The sequence below is a fragment of the Microtus oregoni genome, unplaced genomic scaffold (genome assembly GCF_018167655.1).
Source record: "Microtus oregoni isolate MIOR12 unplaced genomic scaffold, Mior012 000060F_ref0000265, whole genome shotgun sequence".
NCBI lineage: Eukaryota > Metazoa > Chordata > Mammalia > Rodentia > Cricetidae > Microtus > Microtus oregoni.
In genome coordinates, this window is record NW_024543870.1 from 10,168,260 (window position 1) to 10,188,370 (window position 20,111).

The 20,111-nt window shown below is 42.4% G+C and overlaps 1 protein-coding gene across 2 annotated transcripts in view; it reads left to right on the plus strand.

Annotated features, from left to right (window-relative positions):
- The window catches only part of Itgav (integrin subunit alpha V), a 75,724-nt gene that overhangs the window by 37,062 nt on the left and 18,551 nt on the right, over positions 1-20,111 (plus strand). For both annotated transcript variants that reach the window (XM_041639706.1, XM_041639708.1), the window contains exons 9-17: positions 521-564; positions 1,145-1,201; positions 3,166-3,218; positions 4,357-4,559; positions 6,652-6,843; positions 13,639-13,684; positions 15,603-15,710; positions 15,991-16,049; positions 17,642-17,796. In XM_041639706.1, coding sequence (XP_041495640.1) covers positions 521-564; positions 1,145-1,201; positions 3,166-3,218; positions 4,357-4,559; positions 6,652-6,843; positions 13,639-13,684; positions 15,603-15,710; positions 15,991-16,049; positions 17,642-17,796 — 917 coding nt within the window. The remainder of the gene's footprint in view (positions 1-520; positions 565-1,144; positions 1,202-3,165; positions 3,219-4,356; positions 4,560-6,651; positions 6,844-13,638; positions 13,685-15,602; positions 15,711-15,990; positions 16,050-17,641; positions 17,797-20,111) is intronic.

A 20,111-nucleotide genomic window follows, 5' to 3' on the forward strand; every position in this document is an offset into this window, starting at 1 on the left:
CCTTGCCTTGGTTCAGGAGTCAGTGTCGCAATCCCAGACATCACACAGGTCATGCTTCTGGCCCTAGCCACCAGGTTCATTTCAGTTTACTTTGTAGTGGTTTTCATGACTGCAAATACAACTTTTCTTAGTTGCTGCGGAGCTTGACCTTTCTATTCCTGCTTAATAAAATGGCTTGTGATTTGATGTCTTACTTGCCTGTGTGAGGTCCTGACAGTCCTTGAACTCACTCCATAGTCCAGGCTGTCCTTGAATTTAATTTGCCTGTCTCTGCTTCCCCAGTGCCACCACACCCAGTGTATTTGAGCTCCTTAATAATGTTTTTATGACTTACAAGTTAGGTTTTTATAATTTAAAATGTAAAGGTTGCTTCATACTCAATATCAACTTTTAAAAAAAATCCCTATTTTGTTTTCTACTGGATTAATAAAACTTAAAGCACCCTGGCAGAATACCTACACCTGTAAATCCCAGTGTTTGTCTTAAAATGAGTAATTAAGCTTTTATATTGTTCCCCCAGATTTTGTTTCAGGGGTTCCAAGAGCAGCAAGGACTTTGGGAATGGTAAGAGTGATAAAGATACCTTAAACATCTGAAGGCAGGGATTGGGGGAGATGGGTCCGTGATGGGGGAGTTCTGGTTTCACAACCATGAGGACCTCTGTTTGGATCTGGCCTGCATATAAAAGCAGGTCCGTTACACTGTATCCATTGGGCTGTGGGTATTGGTTTGTTACATTGTATCTATTGGTCTGTGGGTGTTACTCTGTATCCATTGGGCTGTGGGTATTGGTTTGTTACATTGTATCTATTGGTCTGTGGGTGTTACTTTGTATCCATTGGGCTGTGGGTCTTAGTCTGCTACATTGTATTCATTGGGCTGTGGGTCTTGGTCTGCTACATTGTATCCATTGGGCTGGGGGTCTGGGTGTGGAGATAATGGATCTGCGCCTGTTACACTGTATCCATTGGGCTGTGCGTCTGGGTGTGGAGAGAGTGGATCTGGAACAAACTAGTCAGTCCGCACACCAATGGAGGAGCTCCAGGGTTAGTAAAGTCTTTCTCAGAAAAGGATAAAGACACATCGACCTCCGACACATACATTAGTTTTACTACATGTCATTTACTTTTGCTTTCCTACACAGGTTTATATTTATGATGGGAAAAACATGTCCTCTTTACACAACTTTACTGGCGAACAGGTATGCTATTAAAATGTCACACCTCTACTAGAAAAGCTCCCTGTGGCATGATTGAACATCCTTTGGATATATACCCAAAAGTGGTATTACTGGGTCTTGAGGAAGGTTGTTTCCTAATTTTCTGAGAAATCGCCACACTGACATCCAAAGGGGCTGTACCAGCTTGCATTCAATCATGCCAGAAGGACATGTGCTCAACTATGTTCATAGCTGCTTTGTTTGTCATAGCCAGAACCTGGAAACAACCTAAATGCCCCTCAGCCAAAGAATAGATAAGGAAAATGTGGTACATTTACACAATGGAGTACTACACAGCAGAAAAAAAAAAAGACATCTTGAATTTTGCAGGAAAATGGATGGAGCTAGAAAACATTATTTTGAGTGAGGTAACCCAGACACAGAAAGACAATTATCACATGTACTCGCTCATAGGTGGTTTTTAAACATAAAGCAAAGAAAACCAGCCTACAAACCACAATCCCAGAGAACTTAGACAACAATGAGGACACTAAGAGAGACATACATAGATCTAATCTACATGGGAAGTAGAAAGTAGAAAAAGACAAGGTCTCCTGAGTAAATTGGGAGTATGGGGACCTTGGGGGAAGGTTGAAGGGGGAGAGGGGAGAGGCAGGGAAGGGAGCAGAGAAAAATGTAGAGCTCAATAAATATCAATAAAAATATTTTTTAAAAAAGCTCCCTGAGGAAATAGTGAAAATGAAAATGCTGTGGAGCCTGACATAGCTGCGGAGGGGCCCTCTTGCTGCTGCTTTCTCCTGCGTCTACATCTGTGGCAAAGCCACAGTTCACTGCCTTTTCTGTTTCCAGTTTGTGGCTTTAGTCAGTCAGCGTTTTGTGGAAATGGCATAATGAGTCTATACTTACAGTGCTATAAATAGAATCTCATAGGCTTCTGACGTGTTTTTCTTTTTTCTTCTTTTGGTTTTTTTTTGTTTGTTTTTGTTTTTCTTTTTTGAGACAGGGTTCCTCTGTGTCCTGGACCTAGCACTTGTAGACTCGGCTGGCCTCGAACTAACAGAGATCAGCCTGCCTCTGCCTCCCAAGTGCTGGGATTAAAGGCATGTGCCGCCACCACCATCTTTGTTTGCTATTTTTTTTAAAATAAAAATAAAATTGTACATACACAAAAGCATAAGGTTTCCCTTTTCTGTCATTAAAGAATGTCCTATGAGCTGAGTGTGGTGGCTCACACCATTGATCCCTGCCCTTGGGAGACAGAGGCAGGTGGATCTTTGAGTTTGAGGCCAGCTGGTTTACAGAGTGAGTTCTAGGACAGCCAGGGCTACACAGAGAAACTCTGCCTCAAAAACCCGAAAAGGAAAAAGAAAGGAAAAATAAGAAAGGAAAAGAATGACCTATGTGCTTTAGTTTTACTAGATGCTTAAAAAGGCACAACACAGATAAGTGTATTATGGATGATATATACATATTGCACTATACAATAAAAATTCTTCAGTTAAGTTTAATATAAGCTATTCTGACTGAGCATAGAGGTTTTATAATATTCCTGTTTGTGTGTCTCAGAGAATTAAGTTACAAATCGGTAACAGTAAAGAAAAAGTTCCACAATAGAGAGAGAGAGAGAGAGAGAGAGAGAGAGAGAGAGAGAGAGAGAGAAACCCTCCCAGTTTTTGTATCCAGGGTGGGAACCTTCTCATTTCCTGGGGTCTGATAGGCTTTGGGAGAGGAGGAGAGGATAAGAAACCTTGTGGTCGACATTCAGGAATGATGAACATGAAATAGGTTTGGCCCACAAATCTAGAAACATTAGAAAGTCTCATGAAGCAATTGTCAGCGTGTTAGTAAAATAGACGAGGACACTGAGATTGGAGCCCTAACCTCTGCACGGGGACGGAGAGCAGCCATGCCGATGGGACAGGAACGTTAATCCGCAGGGTCTGGTGGGATGAAGTGTGAATGTTCTGATCCCTCTCTTTCTGCAGATGGCTGCGTATTTTGGATTTTCTGTTGCTGCCACTGACATTAATGGAGATGAGTAAGTTTTAAAAGAATGTTTCCAGAAACTCTTTTCCTCTGTGTTTATATGTGCGTAACTAAAGCTAAATAGTCTTTTTCTGTGTCTGTGTCTGCTCCCTGCTAATCTTCTGTCACTCTGAGAAAGGGATCTGATACTCCCTCATCATGGACATGGGACCGCCTCCTAGTTGGCCCTAGGCTTTGCCGTAGCTCTAGAGCAGAGGTTCTTAAACCTTCCAAATACTGTGACGTTTAATACAGCCCCACACGCTGCGGTGGCCCCGACCATGATACTATCTTGAACTGTAATGTAAATACCTTATGTGCAGGATATATGTATGATGTGTGACCCTCTGGAGTTGCGATCCACAGGTTGAGGGCTGCTGTCTTAAAACAGGACATTGTGGGGGAGATGGCTCAGCAGTTAAGAGCACTGGCTGCTCTTTCAGAGGCCTGGAGTCCAATTCCCAAGCAACCACATGGTAGCTCACAACCATGTATAATGGGATTTGATTCCTTCTTCTGGTGTGCATGAAGATGGGTCACTCATATACATAAGTAAATCTTAAAAAAAGCAAACCTGAGGGGGGGGGCTGGAGAGATGGCTCAGTGGGTAAGAGCATTGCCTGCTCTTCCAAAGGTCCTGAGTTCAATTCCCAGCAACCACATGGTGGCTCACAACCATCTGTAATGAGGTCTGGTGCCCTCTCCTGGCCTGCAGACATACACACAGACAGAACATTGTATACATAATAAATAAATAAATAAATAAATAAATAAATATTAAAAAAAAAAGCAAACCTGTGGTGATGTGATTTTATGTGTGATGGGCGATGCTTCTGTGTGCCATACGAGGCGTGCCAAGGGGAGTTTTAGGAAGAATGTGCTGATGGGGGCTGGGAAGGCTGCTCACTGGGTACAAGCACTGGTTTGTCATGCAGACGGTGTGGTTTTGATTCATGATACTCTCAGGGTGGCTCTTCATCATCGTAACTCCAGTTCCAGGGCTCCAAAGGCCCTTTTCTGGCGTCAAAAGGGCACCAGACACACACAGACATACATGCAGGCAAAACATTCACATACATGCAATAGAAAACTAAGAGAAATGCTGTCAGATGGAGTTTGATCTTGTGGGTGAGGACATTCTCTTCTTTCAGTTATGCAGATGTGTTTATCGGAGCGCCTCTGTTCATGGACCGCGGCTCTGATGGGAAACTCCAAGAGGTGGGCCAGGTCACAGTGTCTCTGCAGAGAGCATCGGGAGACTTCCAAACTACGAAGCTGAATGGGTTTGAGGTTTTTGCCAGATTTGGAAGTGCCATAGCTCCTCTGGGAGACCTGGACCAGGATGGTTTCAATGGTAAGATCCAAGTGATTTTCCGGGTCACGTGAAAAAGTCCGAAAATGCCATCTGTAGAAAGATGGCAAGCCCATCACTGACACCAAATATGAAAACAACTGTTTTGTTTTGTTTTTCTGAGAAATGAGTAAACGTTTTCAAAACTTGATGTTCACATGCTAGAACGTCAAATTATTAAATTCTGAAAGGAGTCTTCATTCCCAGGGAGCCCTCTGCAGCCTGCTGCATGACAGCGCCCCCTACTGTCCGTTTAGCTTCAAGTGAAAACTAGCTCCCAGGCTCATTGTCAACAAGGATGACTTAATGCTTGCCTCGGGTCTGAGTTTCCACTAATATTTTTATAGACGTAGCTTTATAGTGGCTGTGGAATCTCGGAAAGAGGCTGTGTCTTTTCACGGCCACCTGTAAAATCCTGAAGCCTATTGCTTTAGAGAAGTCTTAATTCAATAGTTACAAATACCTTTAAAACCAAAAGTTGGCTTTTACTACACAGCTCTTTTCCAGAACCTGAAATACAGATTAAAAGGTAGGGACATGAAATATAGATTACAAGGATTTTTTTGTAAACGATTAGTAAGGACAGAAGAATTGTTGGTTTCTTTGCATGCTATTAATCCCAGCACTTGGGAGGCAGAGGCCGGCTGATCTCTGTGAGTAGAATGTGATTGCCGTGGTGTCTGAGAAATTCCCAGGCATGTTGGTCTCCAGACATGTTAGGTATTTCTGGATATGTCACTAGGGAGGCATAAAGTGGTTGAGTACAGTAAGGATGAAGGAGCAGAACAAACTCCATTTGAGAAAGAACTCCATTTTAGACAGGACCTAACTGGGGGTGGGTGGTGGTGGTGGTGGTGGTGGTGGTGGTGGTGGTGGTGGTGGTGGTGGTGGTGGTGGTGGTGGTGAATGCAGCCCAGCAAAGTCATAAACACTCCCAAGAAACTGTGCTTGCTCTGGTCAAAGTGACCCAGCAGGGTGTCCAAACAACAGATGATTACATCTGCTTGCTCCAAACGTTTTTGTAGGTACCTGATTAACTGCTGTTTTGACTGTTTTGAAATTCCCTTATACCCCAACCAATGAATTCAAAAGTTGTATACTTTTACCCAATTCTGAAACACTAAGGCTTGTGCTACCCAGCTTGCGGTTTTTCCCTTGTAAAAAACCCATTACCCTGAGAGCTCTGGGCCGTTTTCCCCCACCTGCCGTGGTGATGTGTTGGATTGCAGACTGAGTTAACTAACTCGTAATCAATAAACCCCAGTGTGTTTGCATCAGATACCAGCTCTGTGATGGGGCCCGTGACGTGGCCATAACAAAGCAGTTTGGTGTGACTGGGTCAGATCGCCTCTTGTAAGCTACAGAGATATCCATCATGGTTAGGCTGGTAGCATCAGAGAAAGGAGAAGTTGGTATATTACATTTATTTTCAAGTCAGGAGTGGCCACGATGACCATCTAGTACCATATTAGGGCTGTTTTAAAGAATTAAAATTTTTGTATATTCATGTTGTTTCAGTATAAATTGAACAAAATCAAGAAGTCAGAACTTAGAAGTTTATAAACCATATTTTAATTTTGTAAAATAAAACTCATGCATGAATTAGAAGAATTATAATGAATTTTAGATGAGGGTTTTTATACATCCTCATCCCCGTGTGCAGATGAGGGTTTTCATACCCTCACCCCCATGTGTGATTTAAGATGAAGCAAGTTTAGGTCCAGAAAACTGAAGTCTCTTCTTATCCAAGGTCAGACCCAGGACGTATGCCGCCAATTAATGTCATTTTTGCACTGTTTTCCTTGGATCTCTTTGAATTAGAATGCCACTTTTTGTGTTCTTTTCTGTTTTGGACAGAGTCTCCCTCTCCAGCCCAGGCTGTCCTTGAACTCAGAATCCTCCTGTGTTATCTGTGGCCTGTTGGGATTACAGACCACGTGACCATGTGACTGCCTCTGCAGAACTTCAAGCCAACAGTTGTCATAGGGATGGGTTGTATTCATAATGTTAGTCCTGAGAATCTCTTCCGGCCGTCCTTGCCGACTTACCTCTCTTTTGTCGTTCATCTTCTCCACCCTGCTCCCTCTGTCCACAGATATTGCAATTGCTGCTCCGTATGGAGGTGAAGATAAAAAGGGACTTGTTTATATCTTTAATGGAAGATCAACAGGCTTGAATTCGGTGCCCTCTCAAATCCTCGAGGGCCAGTGGGCTGCCCAGAGTATGCCCCCAAGCTTCGGCTATTCCATGAAAGGAGCCACAGATGTGGACGAAAATGGATACCCAGGTACTTTTCTACAAATACACGTGGCCCTTGGCCTTTTCAGTCACAACGGGACTAGCTATTCTGTTCTTACCCGTCAATCCATTTAATGTTTAAAGACTGACGAGGCTTTTACTGGCATCATCAACAGGGACAGGAAGAACACACAGCCATATTTGATGGGAGTGTACAATAGCTTATAATAAAGTATCGGAAAAAAATGCAGAAGCAATAAACAAAAGCCAAATGCACAGTCTGAGTTTTGAAAATACCATCCATTGATTTTTTGTTTTTAATAAGCTAGTATTTTTATGGACCGGTGCAATGATTGATGGGTGTGCGCGTGCACATGGGCATGTGTGTGCATGCACGTGTGTGGTGTGTGCATGCATGCATGAATGCACCTGCATGTGGAATGTCTAGTGTTTCCTTATGTCACCTTCTATTTTGAGACAGGGTCCATCACTAGGGGTCATAAATATGGCTAAGCTGGTGGATAAAGCCCTAGGGTTGCTCCTGTCTTCCCCTTCCCCTCCCCCATGCTAGGATTGCACCAAACCTGGCTTGGGTGCTGAGGGATGCAAACTCACGTGTTCACACTTTGTGCAGTAAAGAGTTTACTAATGGAGCCACCAGCCCAGCCGCCTGGATCAATCACTCTGATTTAAAACAAACAAAACTTCCATTTCACCAAATTTTCTTAACTGCAATTGTATGAGATGTAAGTTAAATTGGGTAACAATGAGGCAATTTGGGGGATGTGAAAAGCAAAAAGGTAACTTGCCAAGGTTCCCACTGGGTTAATCTGCAGAGTGAGACCATCCATCCTTTAGACTCTTGTACCCTTTGAGGGTTATAACGGATGAGGATAAAAATGCATCCTTTCTTTAGAAAAACCAGATGACCTTTGTTGTTGAAACAGTTAGTGTGGATTCTGTGTACACGTTCAGTGACATGCTCACGAGTGCACTATGTGCATGCAGAGCTTAGTATAGCAAATGTGTCCTTCCATCCTTCCATCCCCCCCCCCCCCCATGCATGTATACTTTGTGACTGTTTGAGGCAGTCTTGTTATGTATCCCAGGCTGTCCTGGAACCCATGGTCCTCCTGCCTTTGTCTTGTGAGGAGTTGGGATTGCAGGTGTACAGCATCGTGACTAGATTATTCATTCATATACACACATGCACACACACATATGCATACATATACAAGAGTATGTAATATATGGGTTTTGTGATTTTTGTCTGTATGGGTGTTTTGCCTGCATACGTGTCTATGCATCAGGTGTGTGCAGTGCCTGCAGAGGTTGGAACTTGTTACAGACAGTTGGGTCACCTTGTGGGTGCTGAGAATTGAACCTGGATCTGCAGGAAGAGCAGCCAGCGCTCTTTACTGTGGAGCCATCTTTCTAGTCCCGTGTTTTTGTTGTTTAATAAACAAAAGCATCATGCATTATATACTGTTCGTTGCATATCAAGAATATTTATTCTAAAACATGAATTTTATGTTTCCCATTGTAACAAATAACTGTGTATTATCTTGTAGTAATATGGGCAGCAGCGGGGCTGCGTCCCCAGCACCCCAGCTGCCCGCTCGGCTAGCTTAGCTTATGCCCCAAAATAACAACACACAAACTATATTCATTTAATCACTGCTCGGCCCATTCTCTTCTAGGCTAATTCTGTTATCCCGATCAACCCATCTCTAATAATCGGTGAGCACCGGTCTTACCGGGAAAGGTTCAGCATGTCTAACCTGGCGGCTTGCTTCATGGCGTGTGTCCGCCCAGGAGCCGGGAGCATGGCGTCTCTCTCAGGCGTCTGCTCCCAGGAGCAGAGCGGTGGAGTCTCTGACCTCACTTCCTCTTCCTCCCAGCATTTTGATCTGTTTACTCCACCTACCTATGTCCTAACCAATAAAATGGGCCAGGGCAGTTCCTTTATTAGCCAATGACCTTCCTCCATCATTTCCCCTTTTTCGGTTTAAACAAAAAAAAGGCTTTAACATAGCAAAATTACATATAACAAAACAGTTATCAAGTAAAAGTTACAATAATCTTTATCATAACTAAGGAAAACTATAACTATAACTAACTATTCTTAACTCCATCAAAGACTCCAGAAAGATACAATACTACCTAAGCAAACAGGAAAAAAGCAACTTTTAAAACTCTAGAAATGACAGAGACATCTCGCTGCCTGGACAGTCACCCAAAGTTCCTCTGTACCGTTGGGGCATCCATCTTCAGCCTTCAGGCCCATGGTATCCAGCAGACATTTCCATAAAGCAGGAAAATTCAAAGTCAGTTCAGTCACTATCTGTTGTGTCCTGCAGAATGTCTTGCAGACTCTTTCATGAATCAGGAACCCTGAAAGATCATCTCACCTTAGGCAAGTTCAGTAGTCCTCTCTCTGTGGGTTCTCTGTGTCCAGTTTATGCAATAGTCCAGGCAAGAGCAGTTTCTTGCCCAAATGGCTATCAAACTCCATAAGGTGCCTCTTCGATGCCCATCTTCCTCTTGAAGTAGATTGGTGCTGCCAGGAGCAGAGTGTCTCATTGTTATGAAAAGTCCTAAGTTATTAAAACATTAAATGTCCTATTCTGTAATCTTTGAAAGACATGAAGAATGTCTATCTAAAATATATCTCTATATATCTAGAAAATCTAACTAACATGACTACAAGTTTTACTATTATCGATGATTATCCATTAACAACCTATATTTCTTAATTATACAGTACATATTTAAATAAACTACACAATCACAATACCTTAATCAAAATCAGAAACACTTATATATAACAAAATTGACCTTAAATCTCTATCAATAAAGCAAAATCTATACTAATGTAAATTATTCATATCTATATCATATCCCCCTTTAAATGTAAAAGAACATTTATAAACAATATTTGGGAACATGGGCGCAGTTATTTCTCTCCAAACTGCTTTCTGCTGAATGGGGGCGTCGTTAATTAGGTCTTTCATGGTATAACCTGTGTGCTAGTTTCATCTCAGTTGGCAGTTGAGTGAAGCAATTTTCTGAAGGTGTTCACACCAACCCTTCAGGAGGGCGTGGTCTATCATACCATATCGGGATAAATGCAATCCACAAGGTCTGATCCTCTGTGAAAACAAAAGAAGAATCTCTTTTCCAAAGTATCATATCCTTAGATCCAAATTCTGAAATCATACCCGCATGATATCCGTTCTGGTTCCACTTGGCAGCCCATATAATGAAATGTCTCTCTGTACTTAGCTCCTTCACAGTCAAAAATTTTAAAGAAAACACAATGTACATAATCCAGACTCTCTGTGAATTTTCCATTTTTACGTGGCTTATTTTTCTTTATTTCTTTTAATCTCTTAACTATCTGTACTCTGTCTCTTTAAAGACTTTACTTTTACTTTTTTTAAACCATTAACTTTATTCTCTATATTCTTTTTCTTCTCTCTCCCAAGCCTACGTACATTCATCCACAGTGTGACTCATTTAGTGGTCTGAATCTGTCCTATTGTGAATCTGCAATTTTTTACTATCCAGGGGCACTTTTGATTTGCGCCTTTAAATCACTAGGCGCTTAAGAATCTAAGCTGTGACATTCCTAGGTTAACTTTTTGCTTTTTGAGCGTATATCTTTGACCTGGAATATCTCTGTAGACCAGGCTGTCTTTGAACTCTCAGAGATCCGCCTGTCTCTGCCTCTCAGGCAGTGGGATTAAAGGTGTTTGCTACTACACCTTGAACTCACAGAGATCCGTTTGTCTCTGCCTTTTAGGCACTGGGATTAAAGGCGTGTGCTACCACACACAACAACTCTCTTCCTTTTTTTTTTTGTTACTTTTAAGAACTTTAAATTTTAGTCTGCATATATTTTTAACACACTTCAAACCATTTAGAAATTTTCTTTGTCTTTGAATCTCTCTTTACTGTATATCTCTCTTTTTCTGACCACACGAGTCTTTAATTTACCAAGCAATATCAGTAGGATTAAAGGCGTGGCTTTGCCGGCTGGATCCAGCCCTGTGGCTGAGGTACTGGCTGTAGCCAGCAAGCGAGCTTCAGCAGCCTGTGCTTGCAAACGCACAAACCGCCTGCGTAAAAGAGTCAGAGTTTGTCCTGGCAGGACAGTCCAGAAAGCCGGCATTTTTAACCGGCGCAGCTTTTTTCCTGCTACGGCTGAAAACCGAAAAGCATGCGCTCAGCTTTTCGTCAACACCGTTTAAGTGTTTTGTGGCAGGACCTCTTAATGAGCTGCAGGCTTTGCAGCTAAAGCTGAGTCAGGAAGCCTCTTAGATGAGGCGCTTGCTTGCCTCTGGCAAGCAGAGCAGACCCGAGAACACAGCGAGTCTAGTTGCCATCAAACAAATCGTAGCACTTTACTCCAAATGCTCTATTCAAAAGCTCTGTCTCCCGCAGGAGCCAGACAGATATCGCAATGGCGGCACAGCCCCAGGAAGTTGCGCTTTAAAATGACACATCGTTTTTTCTGCTACTGTTGCCGAATCAGGAAATCTCTCTACAGCACACCACCAACAAACAGCAAAAATCTGTGTTAAACTCTCGCTCCCTTATTTTTAAGTCTTCTCAGGTTTTTTAAGTGGGTTTAGTCCATTACGTGGGGCGCCAACTGTAGTAATATGGGCGGCAGCGGGGCTGCGTCCCCAACACCCCAGCTGCCCGCTCGGCTAGCTTAGCTTATGCCCCAAAATAACAACACACAAACTATATTCATTTAATCACTGCTCAGCCCATTCTCTTCTAGGCTAATTCTGTTATCCCAATCAACCCATCTCTAATAATCGGTGAGCACCGGTCTTACCGGGAAAGGTTCAGCATGTCTAACCTGGCGGCTTACTTCATGGCGTGTGTCTGCCCAGGAGCCGGGAGCATGGCGTCTCTCTCAGGCGTCTGCTCCCAGGAGCAGAGCGGTGGAGTCTCTGACCTCACTTCCTCTTCCTCCCAGCATTTTGATCTGTTTACTCCACCTACCTATGTCCTAACCAATAAAATGGGCCAGGGCAGTTCCTTTATTACCCAATGACCTTCCTCCATCATTATCTTATTTTGCCTTATATTTTGGTACTTATGTCCATATGTATAATTTTGTTGTGTGTCCTTGAATATTTCCCCCTGACAAAATTCTGTTTTTGTTATTTCAACAACAGTGTGCTCGTGTGTGTGTGTGTGTGTGTGTGTGTGTGTGTGTGCGCGTGTGTGCGTGTGTGTGTTTAGGCTCTGTAGTAGTGCTTCTTTGTATGTGTGGCTGAGGGCACACACACATGCACAGAGGCAGTGCTTGTCTGTATGACTGTGGGCACAGGAGGAGGAGGAGCTGAGAGGATGTGTGGAGGTCAGAGTATAACCTGGTTGATTCCTGCCTTTCCACCTTATTTGAGACAGGGTCTCTGTGTGCTGCAGCATAGCTTGCCTGGGAGCTTTAGATCCTCTCATCTCCTAGTAGAGGTGTGTCAGGATTATAGACATTTGCAGTATGTCCGTGCTTCTTACCATCTGTATACAGGTCATTGGGTTTGCCTGGCAAACGCTTTTACTGTCTCTCCAGCCCCAAGAAGCATTCCCCTTTTGAAGCCATTGATACAGATTGCCAATTTTCAATTTTATTTCCTCAACAAAATGGCTTTTGTCAACTTCTGAAGCACTCAATGACAGTAAACAATTGCTCATTTTCCACACTTGTTCTCATTTTATAATACTTTTGTCTTTATGATATATGAATAATAATATCAGTGGGTAGTTCTCGGGTATTAGTGAGGAAAAACATTTTTTTATAATGTATATTCACTTTTGTAAGTACTTAAAGTATCTCCTTGTTTGAAGTACTTTTCCCCTTTCATTCATTTTTTTAAAACTTTGTCCAGTGCCTCAAATATTGAGACACTATCTCTTTAATTTTTGTAATTATTTCCCAGTTTCTCATATTAGCATCTAAGATGTACAGAAATTTCAGATTTTCATGAAATTCAATCTCTCCATCTTTGTGTTTTCATGTATTTTTCTCTGTTGAGAGAGCCTTCTCAGATTTAACTTGGGTATAATGTGGGACAGAACTCTAATTTTATCCAAATTATGAACCAGTTTTACATGAAACACAAATGCGTTTTGTCCTGGCTGCTTTGAATTCTGCCTGCTGCTATATATGGAATATTTGCTTCTTGTTTGGGGTTTAGTTTTGAAATAAGAGAGAAAGAAAAAGTAATTTCAAAATGAAATTGCACACTGAAGAAGCTTAGCTGTAAGGCTGCCTTTTGGGGGATGTGTGTTTTGGGCACATAACACATCCTCATTGTTGTTCTTTTTACTAAATACCCTTTGAAAAGATTACTTGAATTTTTTTAGTTTTATTTTATTCTTATCTTATGTACATGGGTGTTTGCCTACCTGTTTGTCTATGCATCGTGTGTGTGCACTGCCCATAGAGACCAGAAGAGGGCACAGGATGGACCGGACCAGAACATCTAGAACTGGAGTTACAGAGGTTGTGAGCCACCTTGTGGGTGCTGGGAATAAAACCTGTGTACTCTGGAGTCAAACCCTGGGCCTCTGGAAGAGCAGCCTGTGCTCTGAGGCACTGAGCCACCTCTCTCGCCCTTGAAAATATTCTTGTCTGCCCGAATGAGAGTCTAGTTGGGGATGATAGTTTATTCATCATTTTGACCTAGTTTCTCTCTATGCATATTATAATTTTAATTTCCTGGCTTTGAAAATAAAACCCAGGAACATTAAGCATGTCATAGAATAATGCATATTTTAAAACCACTTTTGTTACTAACTATTTTTTTTTTGCTCTCTCAAGACTTAGTTGTAGGAGCTTTTGGTGTGGATCGAGCTATCTTATACAGGTATGTTCCATATTCCTTAATACTGGGAATATTCAGAATTATTTGAAAAAAAATTATAGTTAAGTACTCGTTTTTGAATTTCAGTTTAATTTCTCCAAGTAATGACAAAATTATTTTTCTGTTCAAGCTTTGCTGCAAATAGTATATATTCAAGGAAGTCTCAAAGAATAGAGAACTATAGTTTTTTAAAGATATTTTTTAGAGAAATATTCAGAAGTTCTCCTCATTAGCTTTTAAGCTTTGTTTGGAGACATTCTTCTGCGATTTTAATCAGTCATCAAGAATGTATGAGGAGCAGCAGGGAGTGACTTTGCCTTGTGTGCTGCGCCCTATCCCCAGACTCCCACAGAAATAAATTTAAGAAAACAGAGGTTTACATAACTTGTATCTCAGTGGACTATGGCCATAAGGGTGGTGTGTCGTAAGTATCAAAACATTTATTTCAACTAGAGCATAGTGAGTAAATCCTCGTTGGTGAGCTGCATCCGTGCTCTCAGTTCGGAATGTCATCCCTTCCTCTGCCTCTGAGCCCCAGCCGGCCTCTTCTAGGTCGAGCTTCCTGCACTGCTGTGGGCTGAACTTGGCAAGAAAGTTACCACGGCGGTTGCTAAGGCTCTGGGATCCATCAACTTCTTCATAGCCATGGAGAACAAACTTACAGATTTCTAAAATTTATCATTTGAAGCCGTTTCATTGACCTGACCTCACTATTTTTTTATTATTATAATACTTAAGAGCTGTGCATCGTAAATTTGCAAAATTATATTTACAGGTTGAATATCCCTTGTTTGAAATGCTTGAGACCAGAAGTGTTTCGGATTGTGGAGTTGTATGAGTTTTGAAGTATCTGCAGAGACTTGCCAGTTAGGCAATTTTAATCTAAAAATCCAGAACCTGAAACAGTCCAACACGTTTTTGAGCATCTTGTTGGTGCTCAAAACTTTTTAGGTTTGAGAGTCTATAGCATTTAGGTTTGGAGTTTTCAGATTATAGGAATACTCATTGTATATTTTAGTTTATTGTTATAGTTTAAAAACTTATTGTTCATAAAGAAACACTTGGATATGGTAAATATTCAAATAACTGAGGTGGACATGGGTTGGAGAGATGGTTTAGCGGTTAAGAACACTAACTGCTCCTCCAGAGGACCTGGGTTCAAGTCCCAGCACCCACATGGTGGCTCACAACTCAGTTCCAGGGAATCTGACAACTTCTTATAGACATAAGTGCAGGCGAAATATTAATGTTCAGAAAATACAAATAAATTATTTAAAAAGGAGAAAGCAATAGGAGCAGGTACTGCTCTTGCAGAAGACCCCAGTTCAGTTCCTAGCGCCCGTATCATGCAGCTCACCATGGCCTGTGACTCCGTCTCCACAAGTTCTGATGTCCTTTTCTGGCCTCTGCATGCATCTGCACTCACCCTCATAATTAAAATAATAAAAACAAGCATTTAAAGCACATCCGGTACACTTGTGTGTGCCACACTGTGAGGATTCGATTCTTGAAGAAGCCCCACACTTGCCCGTGTGTGTGCTCTGTAGGCATTCCGCCTGTCAGCACAGGTGGGTTTGTGACACTCACGTTCCTCCCTGTGTCTCTAATTAGCTGGATGTCCTACAGCTAGTAATCGTTGTGCTTTATTGTGCTGAATTCAGAGAGGCTGACCAGTTGTCTCTCTTGCCTGGGACTGAGCGATTGCCAGGATGCAGGACTAAATTAGGTCAGGTGTGGGTCATTTAGGCTAGTACAATTGTTGTTATTGCCGGCAGTGATGGGCTTGAACTGCATCTGTGGTGAATGAGACTTTTAATCAGTATATTTTTTAATAATATTCCTCACTCTTTTTTCCTTTTCCTCCTCTTTTTTTTCTTCTCTCTCTCTCTTTCTCTCGCTCTCTTTTTAAATTTAAAACTAGAGCCAGGCCCGTTGTCACCGTAAATGCCGGCCTTGAAGTGAACCCTAGCATTTTAAATCAAGACAACAAAATCTGCCCATTGCCTGGGACAACTCTCAAAGTTTCCTGGTAAGGATCTTTGTTATGTACTAGTTGTGATTAAGATGAATACCTCCGTCACTGCACCGCAACACAGAGTTAGGCAGCAGGACTGAAGTATCACTGAGGCGGTTTCTGTGAATGCAGTTGATTTTGGTCTCTGGGAGGGGACGGTTGGTTCCTAGAACTACCCTCCACCACCTGGGACACCGAGGGCTGATTGCATTAGACAAGTGAACTCGGGTGGGCTGCAGGACTGGACCTAAATTAGATCGTAGAATTTACATTTAAAAACTTTTTTTTCTTACAGTTTTAATGTCAGGTTCTGCTTAAAGGCGGACGGCAAAGGAACTCTTCCGAAGAGGCTCAGTGAGTATCTTGGGCAGATTCAGTGAGCTCATGGCGCTACAGGTACAGGGTTGTGTTTCAGGGCCCAAAGGACAGTTACTGAAGCAGTTGTCCTCATTGGCTTAATCTGCGTCTTCACTCGGAAGACATTTAGGACACAAAATAGATATATAATTACTTTCTTCGGCAGCTTGCCGGGCAGTTCAGCTGCCATGTGTTTGTGACTAGACACGGTGAGCATTTAGAACGTTGAGAGTCTGAGGACGTGGGGTCGATGCCACTTTGTATGAGTCTGCGCACTGCTGAGTCTGAGCACTGCTGTGAACCGGGGAAGGCTTTTGTCTTCCTTAAAAAGGGGGAAAGGTTTGTGTGGCTGCATTTAGTGTGTGCAGCCAACACCACCCCTTCTATGCCGAAACGGCGGATGTGGTCCTGAGAGCAAGGTTTGCCCGTTAGAGTGGATGGTGTGGTCACTTCTTGTAGCGAGTAGGAATAGGGTGGAGAAGAGGGCTGAGGAGCTGAGTGGAGTCAGTGTGAACGTCAGAGGACAGCAAGCTGGACCTCCCCGGAAGACCGGATTTATGGAGAGACCTCCAGGACATGAGAGAGCAGGGGGTGGGGGGACCCCGGGACTCTTTCCCACCTGGAAACAATCTCGAGAAGCCTGCAGTGGAGTGAACTCATTGAGTTTGAAAAGCCGCACGGATAGGGCAAAGTAGCTGTGAAGACCAGAAAGGGGATATACCTGAATTAGAGTTAAACATTTAAAGACACTTACAAAGAGACTGGAGTTTAAAAAAAATGTAGTATAGCCAGGTGGTGGTGGCACACGCCTTTAATGCCAGCACTCGGGAGGCAGAAGCAGGAGGATCTCTGTGAGTTCGAGACCAGCCTGGTCTACAGAGTGAGTTCCAGGCATGCGGAACGGTTATACAGAGAGGCCCTGTCTTTACAAAAAAGAAAAAAGAGAAAAAAGAAAAAGGAAAAAAGAAAAGAAAAGAAGAAACTGCTTAAATAAATAAATACTAGAAGGCAGTAATTTTAACAATTGCCCATATATTTTAAACGATTCTTAACCCATTCGGTTTTCTTTGGCCACATGCTTCAGTTAGGACATAGTCAGCTGTCACTGTAAGGGGCAGCTTCATGGGAAACACCATTGTAAGTGATATAGATGGTTCACAGCACTCAGTATCGTGACTGGATGCACATTAATCAATACCTCTTATCAAAAGGCGCAGGAAGTGGTGTGCGTGGTGTGTGCACTACCAATCTGCACCCTCACCCCGTGGAGAAAGAAGTCTTAGTCTATTCTGTTGCACGATGTCCTTCCCTTAGCTTAAATTAAAAGTCCCATTTTCCCCCTTCTGAGAAGCTGGTTTCGTTTCTGCCACTGCCATTATATGACACTTTTGGGGGAACAAGTGAACTACTTACTATTTTCTGCCATTAATTCCTTGCTTTCTCACCACCGTGCTTGGGTGTTTTAGTGAGTTTAGAAGTGACTTACTTTTCAGAAATGGGTATCTCTGCTTTGAGGGGGACTCTAGGTTGCTAGGACAGGGACCGGCCCCCGAGGAATGTGTTGGTTATAAATGCTTTGGTTTGTATAGACTTCCAGGTGGAGCTTCTTTTGGATAAACTCAAGCAAAAGGGAGCAATCCGACGAGCACTGTTTCTCCATAACAGGTCCCCAGGGCACTCCAAGAACATGACCATTTTCAAGGGGGGACAGATGCAGTGCGAGGAGCTGGTGGCCTACCTGCGGGTAAGAAACACTCTCTGCGCCGCTGGCTTCTCTCTCGTGTGTACGGCTTTTCCTTTCTGAAAACGGTGGTCAGCCAGAATGAAAAACCCAGAGAAATGTGCCCGAGAGTGTCAAAGCTCAGCGGATATGGTTTATTCCTGTCAGGCAGGTGCTTGAGGAGGCCTTCTATTACAGAACGAGTCATGCAGAGACTTGCTTCTTAAATATTGCTGGAATCTCTAATGTCCAAAAATTAAGTCACCCACCAAAAGTCCCCAGTGACTAAATTTGAAATCTGAATCATGAGCTATCATGGGAGTCTAGTTTGAGGCAAGAGACGGAGTCCAAAGCAGGGCTGGTTTTGACTGTAGACATCAGCCAGGGATTGGGATTTGCCTGGGAACCTCATGCAGTTTGAGACTCAATTGATTCTTGCCTGATATGGAAGGTTCCTGGCACAGAGATACATCATGACTCCAACATGAAAGAGTACAAGCTTCTTGTATAGGGGTAGTAAAGTTTGGAGACCAGGTGAAGTTCAACCAAGCAGGAATCTCGTCTGTCTGTCTGTCTGTCTGTCATCTATCTTTCTATCTGTCTATCATCTGTCTATCATCTATGTATCTATCATCTATCTGTCTATCTGTCTGTCTGTCTGTCTGTCTGTCTGCCTGTCTATCTATCATCTATCTTTCTATCTGTCTATCATCTGTCTATCATCTATGTATCTATCATCTGTCTGTCTATCTGTCTGTCTGTCTATCTATCTACCCACCCACCAATCTATCTATCTATCTATCTATCTCTCTATCTGTTTTTTTTTATTTATTGCATATGATTGTTTTACTTGCTTGTATGTGTATGTGCCATGCATGTGCCTGGTGCCGTGGAAGCACCAAATCCTCTGGAACTGTAGCCACACACTCCTGTGAACTGCCATGTGGGTGCTGGGAACTGAACTCGAGGCTTCAGTGTTCTTTAAGGAGCCATTTTCCAGCCCCATAAAATTCATTTTTAGAAAAAGACAAACAACAACCAAAAACCTCTTCACGTTTCATGGCCAGGAAGTAAAGAAAGAGAGAATCAGCCAGCTTCTTAAAATCCCTTCAAAGGCATATCCCAAATAGTAAGATCTCCTGCTAGGCTGAGTGTTTAAAAAGTTCATGTGTTTGGGTGTTTTCCCTCCACAAGTGACTGTGTACCAAGTGCTCGCCTGGTGCCTATGGTGCTCAGAAGAGGGCATCTGTTCCTGGACCTGAAGTTACAGATGGTTGTGAGCCACCATGTGGTTGCTGGGGATTGTACCCAGGTCCCCCGGAAGAGCAGCCAATGCTCTTAACACCGAACCATCCCTCCAGCCCTTAGGCTTACTTCTGAAAGCTTCTGTCACCTCCCCGTTTCACCAAAGCCTGTACCACATAGACCTGTGGTGGACACTTCATATCCAAACCACTTCAGAAATCAGTAATTGAAAAATTGACTGAAAAGTGATTTTTTCTGGAAAAAAAAAACCCACCAGAAATGTGGTCTTTGGCAAAAGTGATCATAACAGAAATTTATTTTTATCTGTCTTGAAAATATGTCACAACGGACTATTGTGGAAGTGGAATATAGGGAAAAACATATGTGTACTTTAAGTGCTATTTAATTTGTGTGAAATGTTTGATAAATGTGCAAAAATGAACACCTACCTAAAATTTGAAATTTAAAAGGGACATAATGATAGATAAAATTGAGACTGAAATTACAGAAATCTTGAATGACTATGTACCAACATATAGGAATCTTAGACACGCATAACACACCTGCCATAAGAAGACATGAAAAACTGGGATGGGTGGTGGTGGCGCACTTCTTAATCCCAGCACTTGGGAGGCAGAGGTAGAGGCAGGTGGATCTCTAATGGTTCAAGGCCAGCCTGGTCTACAGAACAAGTTCCAGGACAGGCTCCAAAGCTACACACACAGAAACCCTGTCTCAAAAAACAAAACAAAACAAAAAAGAAAAGAAACTATGAGGAACCAATAGCTATAGGATAACTCATATCTTTATATTATATATACTCATATAATGATTATATATATTCATAATATACTCATATCTTTATATGAGTGATTCTATTGTTATTTTAATAGTGAAACTTTCATTGAAAATAGTTTTGGGGTTTTGTTTGTTTTTGAGACAGAGTCTCTTGTCATTTAGGTTGGCCTTGAACTTACTTTGTAGCTGAGGATCACCTTGAGTCCATCACTCTCCTGCTTCCACAGCCCAAGTGCCCCTAAGAAATCTTTACCCAAAGAAGCATAAGACTTTAGAATTTAGAAGAAATTTCACAT